The sequence below is a fragment of the Lagopus muta genome, chromosome 1, assembly GCF_023343835.1.
Source record: "Lagopus muta isolate bLagMut1 chromosome 1, bLagMut1 primary, whole genome shotgun sequence".
NCBI lineage: Eukaryota > Metazoa > Chordata > Aves > Galliformes > Phasianidae > Lagopus > Lagopus muta.
In genome coordinates this window covers 133,957,794-133,982,499 of record NC_064433.1, presented here as the reverse complement: position 1 = coordinate 133,982,499, position 24,706 = coordinate 133,957,794, and the positions used below count along the sequence as shown (strand labels likewise).

The 24,706-nt window shown below is 39.8% G+C and overlaps 1 protein-coding gene across 1 annotated transcript in view; it reads right to left on the bottom strand.

Moving 5' to 3' along the window:
* Positions 1 to 11,095: 11,095 nt before the first annotated feature.
* MRPS9 (mitochondrial ribosomal protein S9) overlaps positions 11,096 to 24,706 on the bottom strand; it is a 36,373-nt gene continuing 22,762 nt past the window's right edge. The window contains exons 6-11 of the mRNA XM_048954136.1: positions 24,580 to 24,662; positions 21,798 to 21,873; positions 19,027 to 19,195; positions 16,941 to 17,049; positions 15,942 to 16,111; positions 11,096 to 14,720 (exon numbers count right to left, since the gene is read on the bottom strand). Coding sequence (XP_048810093.1) covers positions 14,629 to 14,720; positions 15,942 to 16,111; positions 16,941 to 17,049; positions 19,027 to 19,195; positions 21,798 to 21,873; positions 24,580 to 24,662 — 699 coding nt within the window. The 3' untranslated portion in view covers positions 11,096 to 14,628. The remainder of the gene's footprint in view (positions 14,721 to 15,941; positions 16,112 to 16,940; positions 17,050 to 19,026; positions 19,196 to 21,797; positions 21,874 to 24,579; positions 24,663 to 24,706) is intronic.

Genomic DNA, 24,706 nt, shown 5'->3' with positions numbered 1-24,706 from the left:
AGGAATCCCAGGCATCCATACAGACTGGAAGGAGCAGCCCTTGAGAGCAGCCCTGTGGAGAAGGACTGGGGGTCTTGATGGATGAAAACCTTAACATGAGCCAGCAGTGTGCTCCTGCAGCTCAGAAAGCAAATGGGATCCTGGGCTCCATCAGAAGAGGGGTGGCCAGCAGGGACAGGGAGGTGATTGTCCCTCTCTGCTCTGCTCTTGTGAGGCCCCATCTGGAGTACTGTGTCCAGGTCTGGAGCCCCAGTACAAGAAAGACAGGGAGCTGTTGGAGAGGGTCCAGAGGAGAGACACAAAGACAGTCAGAGGACAGGAGCACCTCCCCTACAACGACAGGCTGAGGGAGCTGGCATTGTTCAGCCTGGAGAAAAGAAGGCTGCAGGGTGACCTCATTGCAGCCTTTCAATACCTAAAGGGAGCCTACAAACAGGAGGGGAGTCAACTCTTTGAAAGGGTAGAAAACTGCAGGACAAAGGGAAATGTTTTTAAGTTGAGGGAGGGAAGATTTAGGTTGGATGTCAGGGGGAAGTTCTTTACAGAGAGAGTGGTGAGGTGCTGGAACAGGCTGCTCAGAGAGGCTGTGGATGCCCCGTCCCTGGAGGTGTTCAAGGCCAGGTTGGATGGGGCCCTGGGCAGCCTGGTCTAGTGTTAAATGTGGGGGTAGGTGGCCCTGCATGTGGCAGGGGGTTGGAGATTCATGGTCCTTAAGGTCTCTTCCAACCCTGGCCATTCTGTGATGTGCGCTCGCTGCTGTGTTCATAATAGGTTTCTTTATTTTAGATGCACACACTTTGCCTGGCAGCCTAACCTGTTCAGCACTAGCAAAGTAGCAAAGGGGCTTTTTTCTTATGGGGAAATGAATATTTTCTGTTTTTATGACCACAGAACAAGAGTTTATATCATTAATATCAGTGTAGCAAAAACTCATTTCCAAGTACTCAGCCACTACAATTTTATATTTAACAATACCTAAACCTCCTCTTCTACATGTGTGAATATACAGTAAGTCTCTGCTGGTGGCTCCATTAACCTCTTCTGGCTCCATTAATTTTGCCCACTTTTTTTTATCACTTCCTCCGGAATCCTTTGCCTCAGATGCAAATAACTCCCAGTGGAAGATGGCCTATGCTCAAAACTGGCTTTTCATCCCTGAATAAGGGTCCATGCAAATTAGCTGCTCAGCTAAAATCCAGCTTGCTAAATACCAGTGAAATTATATCGTGGAAACAGATCCCCATAACCTGCCTTCGCTTGTAGCCAGCACTTGTCAGACATGATCACAACAATAGCAAATTAACTTCAGGAAAAAAAACCCTGACAGGGCAAAGATACTCGGGCAATATTCAAATGAACCACTTAACCTTTTGGTACTAAAAGCTTCCTGCAATAATGAAACATTAGTCATTAACTAAATGTGCTTTGTTAAATATTAGACAAGAGAGCACATTCAATTTAGATCTCACATACACTTAGCAATAAAGAGCCATCTGTGTTGAACACAATCTCCAGGACAGGAAGCGTGCCGTGGATGGCACTCCAGTCTATAAAGCTCCGATGTGTCGGGAAAAGGCACAGCAACCAGCACATCATGGAAAAAAAAGCAATGCAGAAGGGAGAATAAGCCTATTTATGAGATTATCCCTCCTCTCCAGAATTATCCATCTGGAGCAAGCACAAGGGAAAAACTGAAGTTAGCTGGTGGGCAGACAAGGAAAACTCTGCTCAAAGCAGGGCGTTACCTTTGCGAAACCCAGCTACAAAGAGTTGTAAGTATCATAGAATCGTTAAGGTTGGAAAAGACCTCTTGGATCATCCAGTCCAACCATCATCCAGTCCAACCATCAGCCCACCCCCACCATGCCCACTGACCACATCCCTCAGAGCCACATCCACACGGTTCTGGAACGCCTTCAAGGACGGTGACTCTTCCTGGGCAGGAGGGAGAAAAGAGAAGGCAAACATCTGAGATGTACAGCATTTTATTTCTTCCTTTTTAACACGCACATTAATCAACCCACAAATTCACATTAAAACAAGAAGCATTATTTGGCTGGCAAATTTTTTTCAATTGCCTTTTTTTTTACTGCTTCACGGTATTTCAGAAAGTGCCTTAGACAGCTCCTGACCAACACCCAGTACAAGTGCCATCTTGTTCAGCATTAATGAAATTGCTCTGACCAAGGTCAACTGTTTCATATTGTTCTGTCAAGACAAGAAAATGCATAAGCACTAAGATTTGAAAGGTTTCAGCCCTTTTGAGTATCCTCTCTGTAAGGATCACTACAGTCAGATGTCTCAGCAGGAACAGCAAGAAAAATATGTAGCAAGAGGAACAAAGTCCTACAGCATACAGATATTTTCTTAACTATATTAAGGCCTTTGGACTCAGAAAAAATGCCTTTCCATTCAATGCTTTTCAATTTCTATGGAGTCCTTTAGAGGGCTCCTTGTCAGCACTTGAAAATTTAGGGTGTTCTTTAGTTCCTTATTTGTGGCCTAGATCCAAACCCGTAACAAAACAGTTCATATTTAGACAACAACAAAACTAAGTTTTGGGAAACAAAATATAAAAAACCAAATACAACTATTAAAAACCATGAGCCACCATTTCTGCATATTTTTGTTTTTTCTGCTAGCTGGTTTTGCCCCATTCTTTCCAAGGACAGAGATTAGCTCAAAGTCTTGGAAAGTCTACAGAAATAGTGCCAAGGTGAATCATAGGAGATCTTAGCTGGAAGATGCTAGACAGAAAGACGTGTCTTAAAAACAGGTGGAAAATAGGAAGACAGGATTTGCCAGAGTTTATCCCAAGTATTTTTTTCCTTTCATCTATTTAAGTCACCCTTGCCATCCACGGTGAAGAGCTGAGAATACATTAAACAAAATGTAAAGCTGAACAGTCCTTGTCACAGTACATTATGATATGATGATAGTGCTTTCTCTGAATTGTTCTATTAGAAAAGCTATTCTGAGGGGGAAAAATGGTTAGCAGTCAAAATATTAGGAAGAATTCTTTGCAAATGCCACCTTTAAAAGTCTACCAGAATAGCTATTGAGAATGTACACATATGGAATAACAATATAGATTTTAAAAAAAGCGAGTAGCTTTACTCTGATATCTATCTTTAGCTGAATTTAAGTGAAAAATTCAATCTATTAATTAATATGTTAACAGGGCTAAGGGCAAAAAGATAGGTTTCTAGAAGCATTCAAGTTTTTGGCCAGTTATTAACAGCTGTATTAAAGGAAACTACCAAACTGGGACTAACTAACTAACTGGGACTAACTGAGGACATATGCATACACCCAGAAGTACAGACATGAAATAACCTGAAGAATAGGAGCTGTGGGGTCACCCACCCGACTTCAGCCATAGAGATACAACTGTGTAGTATGAAGACAGGACTTCAGTCCTAAAGGGTTCACTCCAGGTGATCAATGAACAGAAATGGTTTTAGGAACTCATACAAGCTATTTGCATTATGGAAACTGCTCTTACAGACTCACAAGTTTCTACATTCCATGGACAACAGCACTCAGCACAGAGAGTTCAGAATCACAGACACTGAAAATCACTCCATGAAGGCCACTCCTACTTCAGACCACTTTCAGAAGTGCCCTTCTTTATCTACTTCTATTAAATCAACAGCTTTTTACTTTTTCCCAGGTCCACTCTATTCAGCACATTTCCATGGGGACTCTTTGTTCAGCCCTTCCTGGCTCCTTTCTGAAATTCCTGTTAACATCAGCAGGCTAACATTAGATTCTGGCAATTATTACCAACAAATGCTTCTAATGCTAATGATACAATTGCAACGCTGCTGCTGTGGAGAAATAGCACACCTCAGAGAAACTAGGACAGCTGGGCTGAGGAAGTGTTGCTGAATTACCCTTTCGAGGCAAAGAGGAGCCCAGGCTGTGTCATCGTGGTCAGCACATATTTGCAGAGGTCAAGAGTCATCTCCTGTGATCCTCCTCTAGGGAGATCTCAATTGCAGGCAGATGAATGGCTGATGGAGCCGGAGGGCCCTTTTCACAGTGCTCCACTCAGGGTAAGCGTGTTTGTCTGTGGGCACAGATACATGCACAAACATGCACGTTACATTTGTCAAGGTTTTTACACCTAACTTGGGTCAATTGTTGCCAGATTTTGAATTTAAAAAAGTTGAAAACTGCTGCTTTGAAGAGATGAGATTGGCTTACACTTTGCTCAGAGCAGCTGCTGGTGCCCCATCACAGAAATTCCTCACTGAGAGGGCGGTGAGGCACTGGCACAGCTGCCCAGAGAAGTGTGGTGCCCCATCCCTGGAGGCACTCCAGGCCAGGTTGGATGGGGCCCTGGGCAGCCTGAGCTGGTGGGGGGCAGCCCTGCCCATGGCAGGGGTTGGGGATGGGTTGGCTTTAAGGCCCCTTCCAACCCAAACCATTCTATGATCCTGTGATTCTATGCATGATACACACATAGGGTACCTATTTTTCGTTTGCATTTATGCATTTACATGCACACCTATATGCATCTGAATTATTCCAACAAAGTTCTAGATTTTGGAGTTGGAAGGGTGGGGAGAAGAGAGGAAAGCAAGAGAAGAACTGCATGTGAACATTTTTGTTTGGGGGAATTGAAGGCATTTAAGGGACCTTTACAAAAATCACATTTAAAAGACCTCTCGTTCATCTTGTGAATAGCACAACAACAGCTTGCAGGAAATGATAATTATCTCCTACTACCACTCGCTGGTATCCTCTAAAATATTCTTTTAAAATATCTAGTGCGTTGAGGTGTGTCAAGTAGCTTTTTCACCATGCAAAGTGTGATAAACAGGATATCTCTCGTAATCAGAAATCTAAAGTATAGGGAATGTAAAGATTAAAAGAGCAGTGCTTTTCTTTAAATGAATGTAATCAATGTGCTTATTAGTTTGCTGCGGCAGAAGGAGAGAGTGGGTGGGTGTTTCAGAGTTGGCACATGTCTATTTGGCACCAGTGAATAGCCTGAGTGTTTATAGAGAGAGCTCTGTGGAATCCCTAGATTCTGCAGATTTCCTTACCAATTTTGTCTCAGATAATTAAGGATTTTAAATAATAAAAGAAAAAAGTTAAAGAAGTACAAGCTCCAGCTGGATCGAATTAAAAAAAAAAAAAAAAAAAAAGAAAAAAAAAAAAGAAAAGAAAAGAAAAGAAGGGTTTTTTACATTCTCAATATTGCCTTAAAACTAAAAATCAGCAGCCAAGCACAATTTGGCTCTTAAAAGTAACTATGGAAAATCGGCACCTGCTTCCTCAACAGATCGACTCCATGGATGCATCTAAAGCTACATCTTCTTAAACTTGTGATTAAAATGTTTCTACAGCTGTTGAACCTGCGAGACACAACCCACAACAGAGTTGGAGTTCAGCTGGAGTCTTTCTGATCCGTACCTGATTGAACTGAACTGAGGCCCTGGCCGAGGTTAGGATAAGGCTGCCGTTAGCCATGGCAACACGTGAGCAACAGCCCCAATACCTCCAGGTCCCACTCCCTCCTTCAGTGTTATGAAATGTTATGGTAGCCTTCCTTGTCCGAGATGAAATAAATAAATAAATAAAAATAATAACAATAAAAAGTAATAATAATAAAAAAATTTGCACAGACGGGGTCTACTTATTCTTTAGCCACTCAGCTCGTATAGAGCTGGTGAGCAGGTCCAGAAGAATGTCTCTTGTTTTGAGGAAGGTCTTCTTTTACCACAAAGCAGTACTCACTCATTGCACCTCTCCAGTCCCGCTTGCAGCAGCAGAAACAAGACATCTGACTGTCTCTCCTTTCTATGGCCCAAGCCCAGGCTCTCACCCACAATTTTATCTGCAATGCCAAAAAGCCACAGGCCAGTTTTGACCAACAGGTGACATTCATGTACCTATATTAAGTTCCCTAAAGCCTTGGAGAGCTGTTGGCCAGCTTGGAGCAAAGAGGACAGCAGTGTAGCTCACTCCGAGCAGCATCTCAAGACATCCACTGCTACCAGCACTGCTACAGTGGTGAAAACTTGTCTCAGCATACACTGTGAGAACAGTAGCATGTCACTGGCTGCAGGGAAGGACAGGGAAGGTCAGGGGCAGTGCCAAGCATCAACAGGCATCAACCCAAGGAGGCTGTGGACACCCCATCCCTGGAGGCATTCAAGGCCGGGCTGGATGTGGCTCTGGGCAGCCTGATCTGGTGGTTGGTGACCCTGCACACAGCAGGGGGATTGAAACTAGATGATCATTGTGGTCCTTTTCAACCCTGCCCATTCTATGATTCTATGATTCTAGGATTCTGATTCTATGACTCTTATTTGGATTTGCTATAGGAAGCTTGGACACTGCCATAGAATCATAGAATCATTAAGGCTGGAAAAATCCTCTCAGATCACCCAGTCCAACTGCCAGCCCACCCCCACCATGCCCACTGACCACGTCCCTCAGTGCCACATCCACACGCTTCTGGAACACCTCCAGGGATGGTGTCTGCACCTCCTCCCTGGGCAGCCTGTGCCTCACTGCCTCACTGCTCTTACTGAAAAGAAATATTTCCTCATATCCAATCTAAACCTCCCCCTGGCAAAACTTAAGGCCATTCCCTCTCATCCCATCTCTGTTACCCAGGAGAAGAGGCCAACCCCCACCTCACCACAACCTCCTTTCAGTTCAGTGTGGAGTTTGATAAGGTCTCCCCTGAGCCTCCTCTTCTCCAAACTGAACAACCCCAGTTCCCTCAGCTCCCTATAAGATTTGTGCTCCAGATCCATCACAGCTCGATGCCCTTCTCTGGACTCACTCCAGGGCCTCAATGTCTTTCTTGTAGTGAAGGGCCCAGAACTGAACACAGTACTTGTAATGCAGGCTCACCAATGCCGATGGTGAGATGGACAGTCAAAAAGACCAAGTGCTAAATACAGTGCAACTGCACTCACTTGGCTGGAGCTTTACTAACCTCCAGCAGCTCACGGTCACGCTGTGAGCAATTTCTCTACCGTCATACACAGGATCTGTAAAAGAGCAGGCCCAGCTATTTCCTATGTCCTAATCCAGTGCCATAGGAACTTAACTGAAGCTCTAAATTACTTCAATCTTTACAGCTCTGTGGCTTCCCTAAAATGTTCAGATCATCAAAATTATTTACGGTGAGAAAAAATAAACTTTATCAGTCTCATCTTTTCTACTTCTAATGCACATAATGTATTCATATAATACCTATATGCCTATATGTGTATATTAATTATATGTATATAATACTTCGGTCAAATACTACTTTAATCATTAAATGGTAACACTGGGTTGACCAAGATCTATTTCCTACTTCTACCATGACTAAAAGAGGTTGGTACTCTTGGCAATGTATTATTTTGCCAGGTACGTGAAATTAAAAGTTAAGCAAGGCCGGCAGCGATACAGAGTGATAACTGGGAAAAAAAGCTACATACTGCAGATGAGTTGTGTCTGTCTTTTTTTTTTCCAGCCGTTGGCTTAAGGAGTTCAGTGAAATAGTATTCAGAAAAAATTACGTGTTCTTTTTATTTTGTTAAATGCACACCAGGTAAGTGCACTTTGCCCTCTTATATTTCACAGTGTAATGACTGGAAAGCTCAGTTGAGCCACCGAAGCCTCGAACATGAACGTGCCTTGTGAGTGCAGCTGTAATTCTGGTCCCATATCTGCATCACACCTCCAGTAAGGAAATTCCTTTCCTTTGAAGCCAGCGTCAGCTCGAACACTGGAAACTTCCTCCCACCTCCTCCCTCTACTAAAATAAGAAGGGATTATTTTATACTTTATACTTTTACACTCCCTCCAGGAGCCGCTTTCATACATCCCTATCAGACCAGTAGGCATCTGAAGAGGGGACTTCCAAAAGGCATGGCTCTCAGGGAGTGAGGCATTTAGAGCTGCACTAAAAGACCTCTCAGATCAACTAGTCCAAACATCAACCCATCACCACCATGCCCACTAACCATGTCCCCCACCTGAGTTCCTGAGTGTACCAAACGGCTGGATATTTCAGGTGTGCAAAACCAGAAGAAATGTCATCTGGAAGAATCAGGCTCAGAACAGATATTTCGCTCATCCTGAGATGTGAGATGCAGTCAAAGCCCCATTCTGTATCCTCTTTTAGTATGCATACTGTCTGGGTAGAACGCTTTAAATCACATCCTTCAAAGCCCTTTCCCAACTATTCAGATTTGTCAGTGACCGTTTTCTCATGCTATGTTTATTGCTCCTAGGGTTTTCAAGACCATGCATTATAAATAATGGCCATGCACAGCACTTGTGTAGGTGAAGCACATTAATGCTGATACCATTCTGCAGGCGGGGTACGCTAAGCTGCTTCTATGGGAAGTTCCCTGCCCCCTCCTATTTTGATTTTTCTGCTCTATACTTGATGACTAGCAATAAAAATGGATAAACAGAGATCCAAGGGAAATGAAACTACATCTGCTGAACATTCAGAGCCAAAATACACAAGGTGGATAATTTGCATGCTCTATGTAAAAAGTAGTTATGCAGCTTTCTTCCTACTCTTTACATCTCCATAAAACATAATAATGGATTTCTAATTATACATCCAAATAATAGGCAAGCTGCAAGATGCTGGGAGAAAATTGGAAAGGGGGAAAGAAATGAGCGAAAGGTACAGATGTAACGAGGGTAGTGACATTTCTATAAAGATGCTGTGATGGTTGCTAAGTAGTCATTTTGAAACAGAGATTTGTAAGTGTTCTAATAGGAGTTTTCATTTTCTGACAATTTGCTACACAGTTGAGTGATGTCAGACTACAATCTGTAATCTACTACAATGACCAAAGAGGAGCTGTTTTCATGACCATGAAAATACATAATTGGTTCCTAATTTGGCTGGCTACAAAAGAAGCCAATCAGATTTATGCCAAACCCAGGCAATGGGTAAAGTCTTGACTGGTTGATTTTGATGATGTTGAACATTTGAATGTCTTGACGCCGAAGTAACACATTCTGTATGAAAAAGTTCCTTGAGGTAAAAAGAAATTTATGGCAGTACATGATTACCCTTTTTACAGGTGGATGATGGCAGTTAAAGTGGGCTGCACTGTTGCCTGGAAGAGGCTCAGCATCTGCTGCCAAGTGCAGGGCTGGGGCCAGTGGAGCCTGGGGGCAAGCCCCATGCCTGCTTTTTGTGTCTGACTACAGATAGCTCTTCCACATCTCTCTGCTCAGAGGCACCCTGTGAATCTCCCAGAGGGGAGATGTAAATGCTCTGCACACTCAGCCCATCAACACCAAATCCACCAGCACACATCAACTCGCTGCAATGAGGTAAGGCAGAGATCACCTGCTAATCTGTTACAGAAACAAAGAAGCAAATGTTTCTCAAGGGAATTTTTCTAAACATCGTTTTCCTTCCTCATTTTGCCTCAGTCAAATAAAATCATTAAGCGTCCTTCACCACTTGAGCACAAATGAGTTCTCCAGCCTTGAAGCACGTCCTTTGCTTAGCCTCTGAAATCAAATGGAGTTCAGAGGTAACATCGGGAGGAATTTGGAATATCTCATCAGTTCCAGCAGAAGTAATGGCTACCAGAGACTTCTACTGCCACTGCAGTAATCACTGGTGGGGGTTCCCTCAGCCACCACTAAAGCTGCTCACTGGGATGGGAATGTGGCAACTCAGGTCTCATATGGGAGGCAGCTGAAGCACATAACTGAAAGATCCAGGCAGCTCAGCTGTCCTATGATTTTGGACATGATGAGAGAACGCTGCGTAACTGTGTGCTCAAATTCTCCTTTTTGGAAAGAAGTTGAATACAGCAGATCTTTCTTTCAAACTGAAATTACTATTTCAGTATGCACATCATTGCTTTCTTGTGTATTTGTGCTCCTGCACCCTCAGTGAGGATTTTAGTGGCTAGAGTTAGGGTAGCACGGTTAGGTTGCGGTTGGACTTGATGATCTTTAAGGTCTTTTCCAATCTGAGCTATTCTATGATTTTGTGAGCAGATGAACACATGGAACCAAACCTGAAAAGTGGTTACAAGGTCCTTTAGAAAGCAATGACCTCTTTTTTTTTTTTTTTTCCTGTGTAAAATGTTCATACCACATTAGTGCTGACAATGAATAACTCATACTCTTGCTTTGCACACTGATTCTGTCTAAAACTTGTCATATTATATGAACAAACATACAGACAAAATAAACCTGTTGATATTGCACCACATAAAAGGTGTTACAGCTGCCACCGCTGCCTGTATGTGACACAGCATCCAAGATACAAGAGATGTAAGATCAAAGTTCAAGAGATGCACCCAACCTCAGTCCTGCAAGATCTCTCTGGGACCTGAAATAACTGCACCAAGACAAGGTTCAAGGTTTTGGAATCACTTCTACCCTGGTACAGGGGTAAACAGTCAGTTTTGTCTTGCCATCATCACACATCATCTCGTCTTATAAGAAAGAGCAGATAGCAGGGGAAAGTGCTCATGGGCAACAGTCCTCTTTTGGACTCAACAGTTTGCTTTTGGCTGAAATTGCTTTGGGGATGCTGTAGCCTGTTCAGGATCACACCCAGCCTGTAAGCACACACATCATTTCACTTATATAACTTATTGGTTTGCTATTGTCAGCATCTGAACATGACACCCCTTGCAACAACGAAAGAAGGGTCCACACACATTCTAAAATCAATAAAGATTTAGTTTGTTAAACTATAGACTTCCTCCAAGGAGGCTCCAGGAACATCCTGATTGGTATCTAGAAAAGAAAGAGCAGATGGGATTGGCACTGCCCAGTGGGAAAGACTCCACCATTTCATGCTGAAAACCAACAGCGAAGGTGAACACAGAGGGCTTACGAGCAGATGCTAAAAAACGTGAAGCCTAAACCCATTATCACCTATTTGTTTGCATGTTTTCTCACACTGTCCCTGTTATGTGGGCAGGTACATGGCAGTGATGTGCACTCACATGTGTTTGCAAGATGGCTAGTGAATACATACAGCTGATGACTGCTGAGTACTAAGCAGAAGCAGAGCCTAAACACTTTTGCTTCCAATTCCAGTTCTGAGTCTACATAAAATAACATAGGGTAGCGTGGAAACTTCTATGGATGTGAGGATTTTATTAAAGAAATTGTACAGATGAATTACCAATTGGCAATCTCATACTACTCGTATACCTAACAAATATTCAGATAAATTGCCAGAAATTGGTATGCAGTTTTATAGTGCCTAAAATTAAACTGCTCTTAATTGTAGTTCTATCAGCTTACACGTATTCATTTCTCTAAAAGATCAAAATATCTAGGAAAAACAACAGTACAGATAAATCATGACTGAATGAATTAATTCATCACAGCATCTGTAACATTCACAAAGAAAATGATCTTCTTGTGATTTTCTGTTTAGGTTGATTTCTATTTAATACTGAAACAGGAAAATAGTAATAATAATAAATATGTTGCTGATGACTTGAAAAGTATGTATATAGCTCATTGTGTATCATCATCAAATACTTCCCAAAGAAAATAAGTATTAAATGAAGTGAAATAAAAGGGCTTCACTTTTCAACGACAGTCTATTTTTCCCACGCACTATTACAGCATCCTCTGAATTCTGACCATCATTCACTGCTCATGGCTTTCAGACAGAAATCTAGAAAGAAGTAGTAAAAGTATTCCCTGCTCTGTTATCACAGAATGGTTTGGGTTGGAAGGGAGCTCACAGCCCAGCCATGACCAACCCCTGCCATGGGCAGGGCTGCCCCCCACCAGCTCAGGCTGCCCAGGGCCCCATCCAACCTGGCCTTGAGCACCTACAGGGCTGGGGCACCACAGCTTCTCTGGGCAGCTGTGCCACTGCCTCTCTGCCCACTCAGTAAACAATTTCTGCCTAACATTTAACCTAAATTTCCTTTCTTTTAGTTTAAAGCCATTTCCCCTTGTGCTATCCCTCACAGCCCATGTAAAAAGTTGGTCCCTCTGCTGCTTATAAGCTCCCATCGAGCACTGGAAGGTCAGAACGAGGTCTCCTCCAATTTAGGCTTTGAAGAAGAGGCTGAACCATAACTTAAACACAAGCTTTGACGAAAAACTTGCATCAGATGCTGTTAGTTTGTTTAAGGAGAAATTTCCTCATCTTTCACATTACATCAGCAGTATTGTAAAATCCCTGTGCTCCACAACATATCAAGATTATGGCTACGCACTACCAGAATAACATCAAAACTCTCCAGTTTTAGTCACTGAAATTAGATTTCTAAAAAACAGCATTCTCACACATGTATTATTTTGCACTCAAATTTATATCCCTTATCAGCAGAAAAAAAATCTTTGAAATATGAATCTACACTTCAAAAACCCAATTCCACTGTTTTTATATTAATCTGTAGCTATACAAATCAGTATTTATAGGGAAGATCCTTCATCGTTTATTTTCCAAGTGCATACACAGCACTTCTGAAAGCAGCTACTTTCATTAGGTTGCAAACTGCTCCATCTTGTGGTGAAACAGCAGCACCAATACAAATATCTCTAGTTTCTCTGTACTGTGGGAACCAGTCAGAAGGTAAACTACTAGAAATCAATTGCATTGATACATTCTATTGGACTTGGAGCCAACTTTGGTAGTTTACCCCAAAGCAAAACATCAGTGTGGTGGAGGGGAGAAAAAAAAAAACAATCAAATCCATATGAACCACAGTGTGCAATGACCACAAAGTACAGGCTGCTCATTTCCTCCTTATTTCCTGCAGTCAGAAAACATTTTCACGTTTCAAGTATGTCATTCTTACAGCTTTACTGCCTAATACTTAGGTAGCTGAAAAATGATTTGTCATACTTACTTGTCTTTAAAACACAAGATTCTTGCCTCTTATTCTCTTATTATTTTTTATATAGGTGCAGCTAACACCTTTAAGTTCACATGCTTTGGTGTGTACGTAAGCACGTGGTGTGCAATGTAAACACTTGGTATTCACATCAAAAGAATCCTTACATTCCTGTCTTAGAATGGGTATTTACTGAATGCTTTTATTAAAAGTCACATTATCATGCAATACATGAACAATTTGGAATTAAATTAGCAGAAAGGCTAGTTAAAGCGTTTTCCATTTCCACTAGTGTAAAACACTTCTCATTTAGCCTCAACTTGCTTGTCAAAGAATCAGGTGAACTGTCTCAGCTGTTAAATTCAGCTTGAATAAATCACATATTTTGAATGAGATCAACTACTTTAGTGATGTGAAACCTATCAGTGACCCTAGAGAGAAATCAAACCCAAGTTTACTGAGCATTCTCAATAAACAAATATAAGTGAAGTGGCTCTATGGAAGCAATCAGAAACACACCTGTCAAGGATGCACCCTGCTCTCTTTTATTCAGCCCGAGAGATCTACGTGTTTGCTGCTGCCTCTTGAACGGCACTTTGGGAAAACAATGGCCCAACACAGATCACTCAGCTATTTATCAGCTTCCATGCTCTGCGAGCAACTTCTGTTATCACTGAGGTGTAATGTTTTGGTATCTACAGCAAACGTGAGGAAGGGCTGTGTTCTCATCATACTCAGAGAAACTTAGAGAGGGCCCTGTTGTTAGAGTTACCGAGAGGTATTTCTTGTCTGCTTTCCCCTGGCTTGATGAACACTGTTTTCTTTTCCACTGTAGCCCAGTTCATATGGGAAAGATGAAAGATATGCTTTTCCTGGAAGCTGTGTGTATTTGACCTCTGTCCCAGGAAGGAAGATGGAAACAAACCAAAATTTTGTGCTGATCTATTTTGGCAGGGTACAATTATAGACAGGAGGTGGGCTGCACTGTCATCACCTCCTGCTTCTGATTTAAAAAAAAAGAAAATTCTGACTGGATTTGGCAAAGACTCCAATGTTATCTTTGTGCATTTAGCCATATTCAGAACTTGCCTCTTTGATCGGATCCCCTGAGATTTGAAAGGGTGGAGAAGATTAACTTCAGCCTAACCCCACTAGCTGCTTTTGCGTTTGATGGAAGAAAAAACCCTGACTCCTCCAGAGGGTGATTCAGAGCACCTAAAATTAGATGCTTAATATGAATCACTTCCTCCTTAACTCTGGGGAGTATCCTGGAGGCAGTTTCCACCATCAGCAGTTAGCCTTTGCGAATGTTTCCCTATTAATATCCCCTCAACAGCTGTCAGTGTCATTCTAAGTAGTTTCCTCAACTCCACCACAGCTTAGGTTGAGTTCTGTGGATCACTTATCCTCACATACCTGAGATGCAAAAAGGAAGGCACTTCAACACTCAGCCAACACCTGTTTAGGAGCTGCCTAATTCCAGAACTTTGATAGCTGAGTCACTAAATGAGCAGGTTCATTTTCCAAAAATGTACAATCCACCAACAGTTTCACAAACTGTTATTGACTTCAGTAGAGCTAGAAAGCCGGCGCTCAGAATTTGTTATTTCAACAAATTGTGTGATAATTTTCAATGATTTAAAATTAATTTTAAGAAAGCTATTTGTTGATGCTTAAGTAGAGAACACGCTATTTTTAACTGTAAAAAGTCTTTATTGTTAAATATATTATCCCACAGTTTTAAATCGTGATTTGCTATATGCTTTGAAATTCTTGGAGCATTCTGCCTCTCCTGAAATACTCAGACTTATCGCTTTTTCCAGGTGAACTTTCGTCGTGCTCCCTCTTGGCCAGGCTTCTTCCGCTCCTTCACACGTGGATCAACTGTCAGCAGCCCAGCTACAACACAGAGAAGCACCCACTTGTTATTAGTTTGTACGTGAATGACAGCACCTAGAAGGATAAAGGTCCTGTGTAAAACAAGCTAAAATGGATCAATCTCATAAGCTTCTCCAGTTCAGTTTCTTTGGTAACTTAACTTTCTTCACATTTTACTTTATGGAGATTAAGAAATTCCATGACATCCCATTACAGATTTTGTTTAAGCCTTTAGAGCAACGGTCTCTAACTTTCTAAATTGCACACTTCTATCTGCAAAAGATTTTTGAGCAAGCACCTCAATTAAATATATTCATTCATTTACTAATTACATACGTGCACTACTGAAGCTCTAGTATTTTATTTCCTGTATCACAAGGGATCTTGTGCACTCTGTTCTGAATTATGCTGATCTCCTTAAAGGTACCAGACTCATTAAAATATCAGTTGACAAGAGTATTCCCAGCAAATCTCACATATTGATACTGAACAATTATAATCAGAGAATCTTGTTGCAAAAACACTAGCACAAACAGAGCTTTACATCTGCTGATGGCAACAGAGTGGAAAAAATATTAACAGTTTTGCCAATAATAAACAAAGGTAATCCTTACTAGTTTGGAAAGAGCATAGTTAAAAGTTCCCTGTTCATAATTCTGTATTTTCTGCAACAGTATTGCATCTAATCACTTCGAAGTATCAAATACTGCAGTTATTCCATCTTATTTAAGTAAATTGCCAACTTTAATGTAAGAGAAAAGAAACTCCTTCAAGTCCAGCTCATTTCATATAGTATGTTTATGCTCATTATTATCTCTTTGAAGCTACAGTGCTTAAGTTTGAGAATAAAACTTTCTGTATGTGAACAAGACACAACTATGCAAGTAAAATGAAATACAATTTCAACACCCTACAGCTCACAGTGCTCGATCCAGACTTCTTTGATACTGAATCTACAAGCTCGTTCTGTGATTTTACGTAGATGCAATATAAGCTGCTTTACAGATCTAGCAGAGGTCATGAACAGATGGAAAAACTCTGAAGTCGTCCAAAATGTATACAAAGGATGCTAGGAAAAAAATGAAAACAATTCATGAAGTCAGAGCCCATTCATACGGCATACAAGGTTTCACTGGGATTATTTATTCAAATTTGCACAATCTGCTCCTTAATTACTCTTGTATTAATTCACTTAAACTAGAAACACACTGGGAAACACTGAAATCAAGTCTCCATTCCCACCTTGTCTCATAAATTCCACTTCTTTTTCAGTCACAAAACTTCTCAAGGCTTTTGCAGTGGCTAAACGTATTGCTCCAGCCTGTGATGATCTTCCTCCACCAGAGACTGTGCAAATTGTGTCATGCTTTCCAATTCTGTCTAGAAACTGGAAAGGGAACAACAACTGTTCTCTAAAAATAATAAAAAAATAAAAAAATACTCATAATGGATTCAAATTGTATATGAGGTCGTTGTGTACATTTTCTATCACATTATACACAAAGCCAGTTAACTTTAAAATAGATATTCAGAAAGGTATTTACATCCCTGAGGTATCACTGAAATAAAAGAGATCAATACAGAATTAGCAGCAATTTTCAAACTGTCAATGTTAAGTACTTGGAAGTTCAGTTTTGCAATTAATTTTGTCTTGCTAATTATCTGTGCATGCCAAGATCTGGATATTACAACTGAGAAATCTCTCATCCTATTCTTCAGCTCAGAAGCCAAAGGTTTACCAAAAGGTTGACAAAGAAAGGTTTCTGTCCTTTTTGAGAAGTCTTCTCTATAGCAAGCTGTGCACATCATTCAAAATCTGAACCAACATATAAAGTTTCCCACCTTGTTTGCTTCCACTATACGACTGAGTAATTACACATGAATAAAATGTGCCAATCTCTCAGGAAACACTTCAATACTTTTCTTTTTTAATTATAATTTCTTTAAATTAAACTGCGAGTCTTTTCTAAAGCTACCAAAATTCATGCTCTTTGTTTCTGCACCCCTGCAGAAAGGGAAATGAGAAAGAAAACAAGGCTTGCCAATCAGTTCCTATATTACTGACTCCTGAAAAGTAGGAGGAAAATAGACTAGTCTTCATAAAATAGGCAGTAATACATAAAAAAAAAAAAAAAGATAGCACCAACTCTAGAATATAGAACTGAAACACAATTGCATAGCATTACTTCTGGTGGAATGTTTTCAGTACATGAGAAATACACAATTTCATCGTGCTCTCACCTGTCCTGCAGGACTGGGAAGTAACGTAAAACATCTATTCCATTCACTGTAACTTTTCCAGTCCCACTGCCATAAACTACTGCAGTAGCTCTTGATGTTTTTCTCACACCTTAAATAAAGAACAATCTGTTACGTGCCTTTAATTTTCTAAAGAATTTCAAGTACCCAAGAAGTCAAGCTGATCTTTACACTTCCATACAATACCAGACGTTCCATTTTGGAGGCTGATGCAGCAGCAGCAACAACAAAAATGGGGGCGAAGGGGAGGAGGAGTAAATATAAACAATGAACAATCAGTTTTAAATATATTTTGATCAATACTATTAGGGGTGGGAAAAAAAGTGAATTGATGTGGAGTTGTTTAAAGTCTACCTCCCGTAAGTTCAGAAGGTCAGGACACTTTCTGGACCTGGCAAGATCAATGTATGCAAAAATTAACTGCTTGCTCAACACCTATGCACAATTTCAAACTTAAATGACTTCATAAAAAAACAAATGAAGTTTAAAAATATTCACATGGAAAAGGTTAACACTAACTACACTGATATAAGCAATGCCTGTGCAACATTTAGCATTGCTTCCTCTGAAATTACTAGATGCAATTCACATTCATGTTAAAATATAAACTCTACCCTAAAGCCTCAGAACAATCTTCTGTAGCACAAAGGAAACAATCATTGTTATAATGAAAGAAATTAGACATTTTGCTTAATTTAGAGGGATGATGGGACACAAACAAGACTCTTCTTGAATGTATTACCATGGTTTTCCTTAACTAAGATGGCTTGTGTAAATACAGTAACTACTATTCTGAAGACACCACAAAAAAAACCCAGTGTGGATTAAATTCCAGTTTGCCTCTTTCACACTTCTTTGTTATCATGTCATCTTGAAGTCAACTCATCGAAAACAGTTTGCCAGCCATTCTGGTTCTCAAGTTCATAAAATTATAGCATGGCTTGTGTTGGAAGAAATCTCAAACATCACCATCTGGTTCCAACCTCCCTGATGTGGGCAGGGTTGCCAACCAGAAGATCAGACTGCCCAGGCTACCCACAGCCTGGCTTTCAATACCTCCAGGGATGGGGCACCTACAACTTCTCTGAACAGTCTGTTCCACGGCACCCTGAGTGAAGAACTTCTTCCTAACACCTAATCTAAACTTTTCCTCTTTCAGTTTAAATCCATTCTCTCTTGTCCTAACACTATCAACCCACATGAAAAGTCTGTCCCCCATCTGTATGTAAGCTCCTTTCAATGACTGGAAAATCACAAGGAGGTTTCCCCACAACCTTCTCTTCTCCAAGCTAAACAATCCCAACTCCCTCAATCTTTCGTCACAGGAGAGGTGCTCCAGCCCAGTTAACAGTACTCATCCCTTTTAAAAGTACAGCATGAAATATATATGTGAATGCACAGATCTGCATGATTTGTCCAAAAGGTCTTCAGACATTCCTATCTATGTTGTTGCTGTAATTACTCTTGGCTCTTCTCTAATATCATCTCCGTCCCAGCACCAGTGACTGATTCCTGCCTGTCTCATAGTGCCAGCTATCAACCTGCTTGAAAAATTAAGCTTCCTAATTCTCTGCATTTTCCTCAGCTGTTTGTGTACACTGAAATGCCTTGCTACTTATTCTTTGTATCTTCAAAATTCTCATTTGATGAGCCACCTACACATACAAGCCATGCTAAAACTTACTTGTAGGTCTCTAAGCACACCACTTTCATACAAAGCACCAGTGTTGTAGCCATGGAACTCTGTGTGTTTGTGCTCCTCTCAGCCCTCTCTCCATTATGGTCAACAGACAACTTTTCACAGTACATTTTTTTTTTTACTGTATATGTAGAACAAGGAGGTCCTCTCTGCAAAGGTCTCAGAACTCACAGTTGATACACTGTGCCAAATACTTTGACTTTGTCTCTATCATAACTCAGTGTTTTAGCACATCATTAACAATTACATATCCAATATACATATAAGTATATAAAAAGAAGCATTCAAACCGAGTCATGCACACATTCACATTATACAGAACATAGTGAGAAGAAAACAAATCTGCACCGACCAACTTGAAGTTATTACCTTCACCAGTGCTGAAGGCCACTCCTTGCTCATCATACTTCAAGGGCTCAATAGATACTTTTTGCAACTGCACAGCAATTTCTTTGGAAAACTTTTTAATATAATTCTCCTCGATGTCACCGCATGGCAACGTCATCAATTTTTCTAAGAGTCGAATAAACCTTGAGTACTGTAGACAACAAGACTTCATTAAAGGATGCAAGTGTAATTGCATTTGCTAAAACTTTCTATTTTTACATACTTGATCTTTCTACTTCACTTTTATTGATGATTTCTGACAAGATGACACTTCTGCACCTACATGCTGATTTAAGAACAGCATGCAGATGCATCATTTTTTGTGTGACTAAAGATACCTAGTTCTTTCTTCAGGCAACAATGAAGCATTAATTCAAAGTATAACCAACCCCTTCATAATACAGGATTACTGTATTAGAATGAAGTTCATCTCACTTTTAAAAAGAAAACATTGAGGGGGTCTTCATTCTTTTATTATTATTATAATGGCAAAAGAAAAAGATTTTCATTTTCAGTAAGTCAGCTCATTCATTCACTTGGAAGTAATTTTATTTCACTAAACTGAACCTCTTAAATGATTATCTTTCATAATATATACAGGAAATACCTATCTATCTATCTTTGGCTGTTCAAGCTGAGTTACTTTAATGTTTATGATTTCCTTTAAAACCTAACAATCAAGCTATTTAAAAATTCAAGAGATACTTGACTTAAAGGGCAACCTCTTGAGATAAATTATCCTTTGCTACTGTGTGGTTCTCTCTCCCCCTTACACCCCCTCCAAAGTTCTTCAACACGTGATTAAAGAGTAAACACCACTGTGTTAACCCCTTTGTGCTACAAGCTGGGATGTCCCATTAAGCGTTACTGGCGAGAGCAACAGATAGCTAGTCACAGGGCATGAAGGTACGCCATCTTCTACAATGGATTTTTCATACAGACACTGGATCTTTATTCTTGAAACTTCCTTTACTTACTAGTTCTTATTCAAGAACTTATTTTTTTGTTCTGCTTCCAGAATTTTCAGCACAAAATTATTATTATTTTTTCTGTAATCTAGCAACAGACTCTGGAGTTCTGACATCACTCAATTTCTACCTTATGATCTGACACAGATCTGCGGTAAAGCCTTCAAAGATGAGGAATATGAATATACTAAGGTTTAAGTAATACAGAGGCTGCAGGTGACGAAAGCTCCCAAGAGTTTTTTTCACATACACAGTATGAATAAAAAAAACCCAACAATTATGATTTTGTCTAATAAAGCACTCACCACAGAAAACTTCTTTGCAGTGGCAAAACAAAAGAATTTGAGCAGGTAACACCAGCAGCTCATTCTCAGCTTCAAATACATTTAAACATCAGTGGTTGTCCTACAGGCTGAGAATGTGGTTTTACATTCAAGAGGCCTAAACATAACATAAGGTCTTTTTTTCCCACCCATCTACTGCACAATCTTTACAGATGTGCTGTGTGCAAAAACCAATCAGGAACACTGAACTGATTGTTGTACAAGCAGATCAGTTCCTGGGACTCTAAGAACAAAACCAACCATCCCAAATGCAGAAGCTACCGAAAACACTGAGCTTCTAACTACTTCTATTAGAAGCAAGAGAGCTGAAATCTCCTTGGTATACCAGAATGGAGATTTACAACAGCAATTTCAAAACTTAGACTTGAGGAAATGAATCTGCTGAAGACCTTTAACTTCACCCATAAACAGCCAGCTGTCACGTGTTACTGTTCTGTATGACAAATGAGCAAGGGGCATCTTTGCTACTGTTGTACTATTTTTGTAATGATATTGTCCAAAAGGGATTCAAGAACACAGTAGGTGGAAAAAAAAAATACTTGGAATGCTCAGATTTGTGTTTTATTTGTTTTATTTATTTTTATTTTCTGGTACTATCATATTCAAGCTTGAACTTCCAAAACAAACCTGAAGTTGTTCAGTCACACAGTTGTTACAAAACCTAATGCTGTTTAAAAAGCTCTGAGTAAGAAAACAAGTTGCAATATAAAGAAATACTCTGAATCTGTGATCAAACAAAGTGATGCAACCTACTGATACTGGGAAAACAGAAAATTTTCTCTCTTCTCCCATACTTCATATCAAGAATAACTAAGGAGCCATCTCAGATCAGACCACAGATAGTGCAGCCTTATATCTTGTTTCTGATATTTGATTCTGTAGCCAATCACTAAGAAAATTGATTTTTATTTCTGACCATCTTTCTCTGTTACTTTTCTATCACTTAGAAATATTATGCCAAACATTCTCCACGGGTTTATCATTTAACACACACAAATCCATTGTGTTTCCCATCTTTATTGTAGAGAAGAGGTGAAAGGGTTTAGTCCCATTTTTTCATCTGTAATTAGAATTTCTATTATAAGTTGTCACTGTGCTCAATCTCTGACAACACAATTAGACGACGAGTGTTTTTACTCCAGGCCTCACAATGCCACCAGAAGAAAAACTAAGCTATGTTAGCTTTAAGTCAGGGTTAGAAAACCCTTAAATGTTCTGTACTGTGGTACTTCTAAAAGAAAAGAAAATAAAGGGACACTGGGCACTTTTAAAGGCAACATGAAATCAGTGGGATAGTGCTCTAAGCATATATATTTTCACAGGAAGGTTGGCAAATCTTTTAAAGAACACCTGCCTCTATGTAGTACCTCTTAAAAAAACGCACAGAGTCCGTGTTTTGAAGACACAAGCCTCCTTAAGATTAGAAAGATTAATTACTTACATCATCATCTGACAGTTTTTCTAACAACATTCCTTCCAATTCCGTCTTAGTCACCCATCTGCTGCCAACCAGGTTTCTGTTAAAAATATCACATATATTCTCCCCTTAATTAACCAAGCAATTAGAGTTGCATCACAAAGGACCACACTTACAGTCTTAGTTCAGAAACACATTTTCCATCACAAATGAATACAGATCCCATAGGAAAGAGGATAAGGCCTATGTTGATTTTCAGAGAGATTTTGAAAGGAACAGCAACTTCACATATTGAATGTATCAAATTTATGTATTTCACCTGCATTTTTCCTATTACTGAAGTCTCATACAGAGCAGGAGTAATCTTGTAAAAGTAAGCTATCTACTCCACAGCTTAAAATTTAGTTTACATTGGTTTTTAGTTTTAGCTCTCTGCTTAGAAAAGCCTGGCTTAAAAGCAACAAAGAAAAAAATAAAAGGCAGGATGTTAAAAAAAAATCTGAAGCATCAAAATTTTGTCTGTGCTCTTCAATACCAGAACTCCACTAGCAGCAACCATGGTCAAAGTAACAACATACCTTATCTTACTGACTATGCAATCTTGATATGCTCAGTACAGTAACTGTACTGAAATGATTGCAATTGCACAGATATTTTCAAGAAAACAACCTCGTATGCAGATGTTAACACAAACAAAAAAGCTTGCAACAAGTCTCTGGGAAACAAGTATCACACAAAGACTGACAATACAATGCCAAAGTTTCCCAGTAAATTTAAGGCAAAGCAGTAGCAGCAGCTTTCTCACATCTGTAGGTTGGGGTTTTTCTGTGGTTTTCTGCTTTGTTTTTTAAAAGAAATGATCTTAATGAACAAGATCTGATTCAGAAAAGCATTCCTACTCAAGGTGATTTTGAATATTACTTATAAAGTATGTTTCTAATGTTTTTCTACATCAAAAGAAATGCTGGTTCCAATAGGAATTTAAAGAAGTTCCCAATTCTGATAAACTCAAGTATACAGTACATGTATTTACAAATAGCTACTTCCAGTGAAATCAGTAATTTATTTATTTTAAATATATGAAAAGCTATAAGCTTAAGTGTTTCAAGGTCAACTTCCAATCCTTCAGTTAATATTACAATGTGTCCATGATAGATTGTTTTCTGGAAAAAAATAAAGATTTCCCTCCCTCTCCTACCTACCTTGAGGAGATAAATTATCCAGGCTAATCTCAGAGGAAGTACCACATCCCTTAAATCCTTTAAACTCTCAGAGCTTTTATAAACATAACAGAAGGAGGGGATAAAAACAAACCACACTTTCAACCCTCACTACCTTTAGGTCATTTTTCACATCAGTAAATCCACCATCTGAGCTCTGCAAGGAGTTAGGTTATTTTTCAGCAGTATACACCAAGCAACTAAATTCATTTGTTCTCATCTGTTTAGAAACTAGCATGAATCTATGACAAAACATACTGTGGCTCAGAGGATGCTATATAGACACCATGAAGAAACATTAGCTTCTTAAGTAACTCTTATTTAAGAAAGAAATAATCTCAACAAGTTTAACACTTTCTCTTCCTCAAACAAACGGCTGAAAAAAAGACAAGCCAACATGATCTGCAGCTAAAACCACACACATCTGGCCAGAAAATGCAGAGCAAGAACAAAGAAAACAATTAGGACACTGAAAAAAGAGTAATCATGCAAAAAAACCCCATACTGAAATAAGGCTTCTAGCTGTATCCAAAAGCAAGAACACAGCTTAAGAGAAGCAAATAGTTATTAAAGCATACACTCATTTCAAAAAGCTGTACACATGGAGAAACCAACCACAGCATTCTCCACAACTTGTTCTGGTTAATATACATAAATACATAATACCCAGTGGATAGAGGTAAGCTGAAGAGCTTGCTGTGCTCACCAAAAAGTTAAAGAAAGAAACTTAATTCCTAGTAATGGTGATATTTACACAAACTCAAACAAATAACTCTTCTAAAATGACTATGGTTTTGACAAGCTAGATTCTCAAAGCCTTTAAAACAAAAATAACAAAGGATTTTGACGGTCTTCAAAGAGGTATTGGTAAGTAAAAATACTCAAGAATTGTAATTAATGAAAAACTATTACAAAGCTCAGCTTCGGCCTTCAGATTTTTCCAAGAATCAAGCAATTTATTTGGTATTTACAAAGGCCTTGCTTTCTCAAAGAGCTTACCACCCTTTCAAAAATCATTAATGAAGAAATAATTAGAAAACTTTACACAGACACAAAGAACCCTGCATACCCTCTAAATATTTTCAAGACGCACTTGCAAGAGAGTGGTGAGGTGCTGGAACAGGCTGCCCACAGAGGCTGTGGATGCCCCGTCCCTGGAGGTGTTCAAGGCCAGGTTGGATGGGGCCCTGGGCAGCCTGGTCTAGTGTTAAATGGGGAGGTTGGCGGCCCTGCATGTGGCAGAGGGTTGGAGCTTGATCCCTGAGGTCTCTTCCAATCCAAGCCATTCTATGATTCCATGACTGCAGAAGTTTTATAGAGGACAGAACATTGGAAAGAACAGAGATATTAAAGAGCAAGAGAAATAGCTGGGAGTTCCCCAACTTCAGGAGTAAGCAATGAGTACTCCACACATATGGATTACAGACAGACTTTTAAACCTGACATTAGCATACAAATGTTAGCCAAGTAATTGGAAAAAAGTCTGAAAATGTATTCAGGCAGGATGGGGGAACTACACAATGTGCCAAAACAACCACAGCATTTCAAGAAAATTATCTCAAGATCCATTCCAACTGGAAACTTACTTCTTCTCCTTCTGCAGAGAAAAGCCCTGAGCAGCCAGTTGGTCTTGATGTCTCTGAACATTTAGTAGTTTTTCATATGTTTCCTAAAATATAAGGAGAATAATGAAATGCATTTCCCATTCAATAG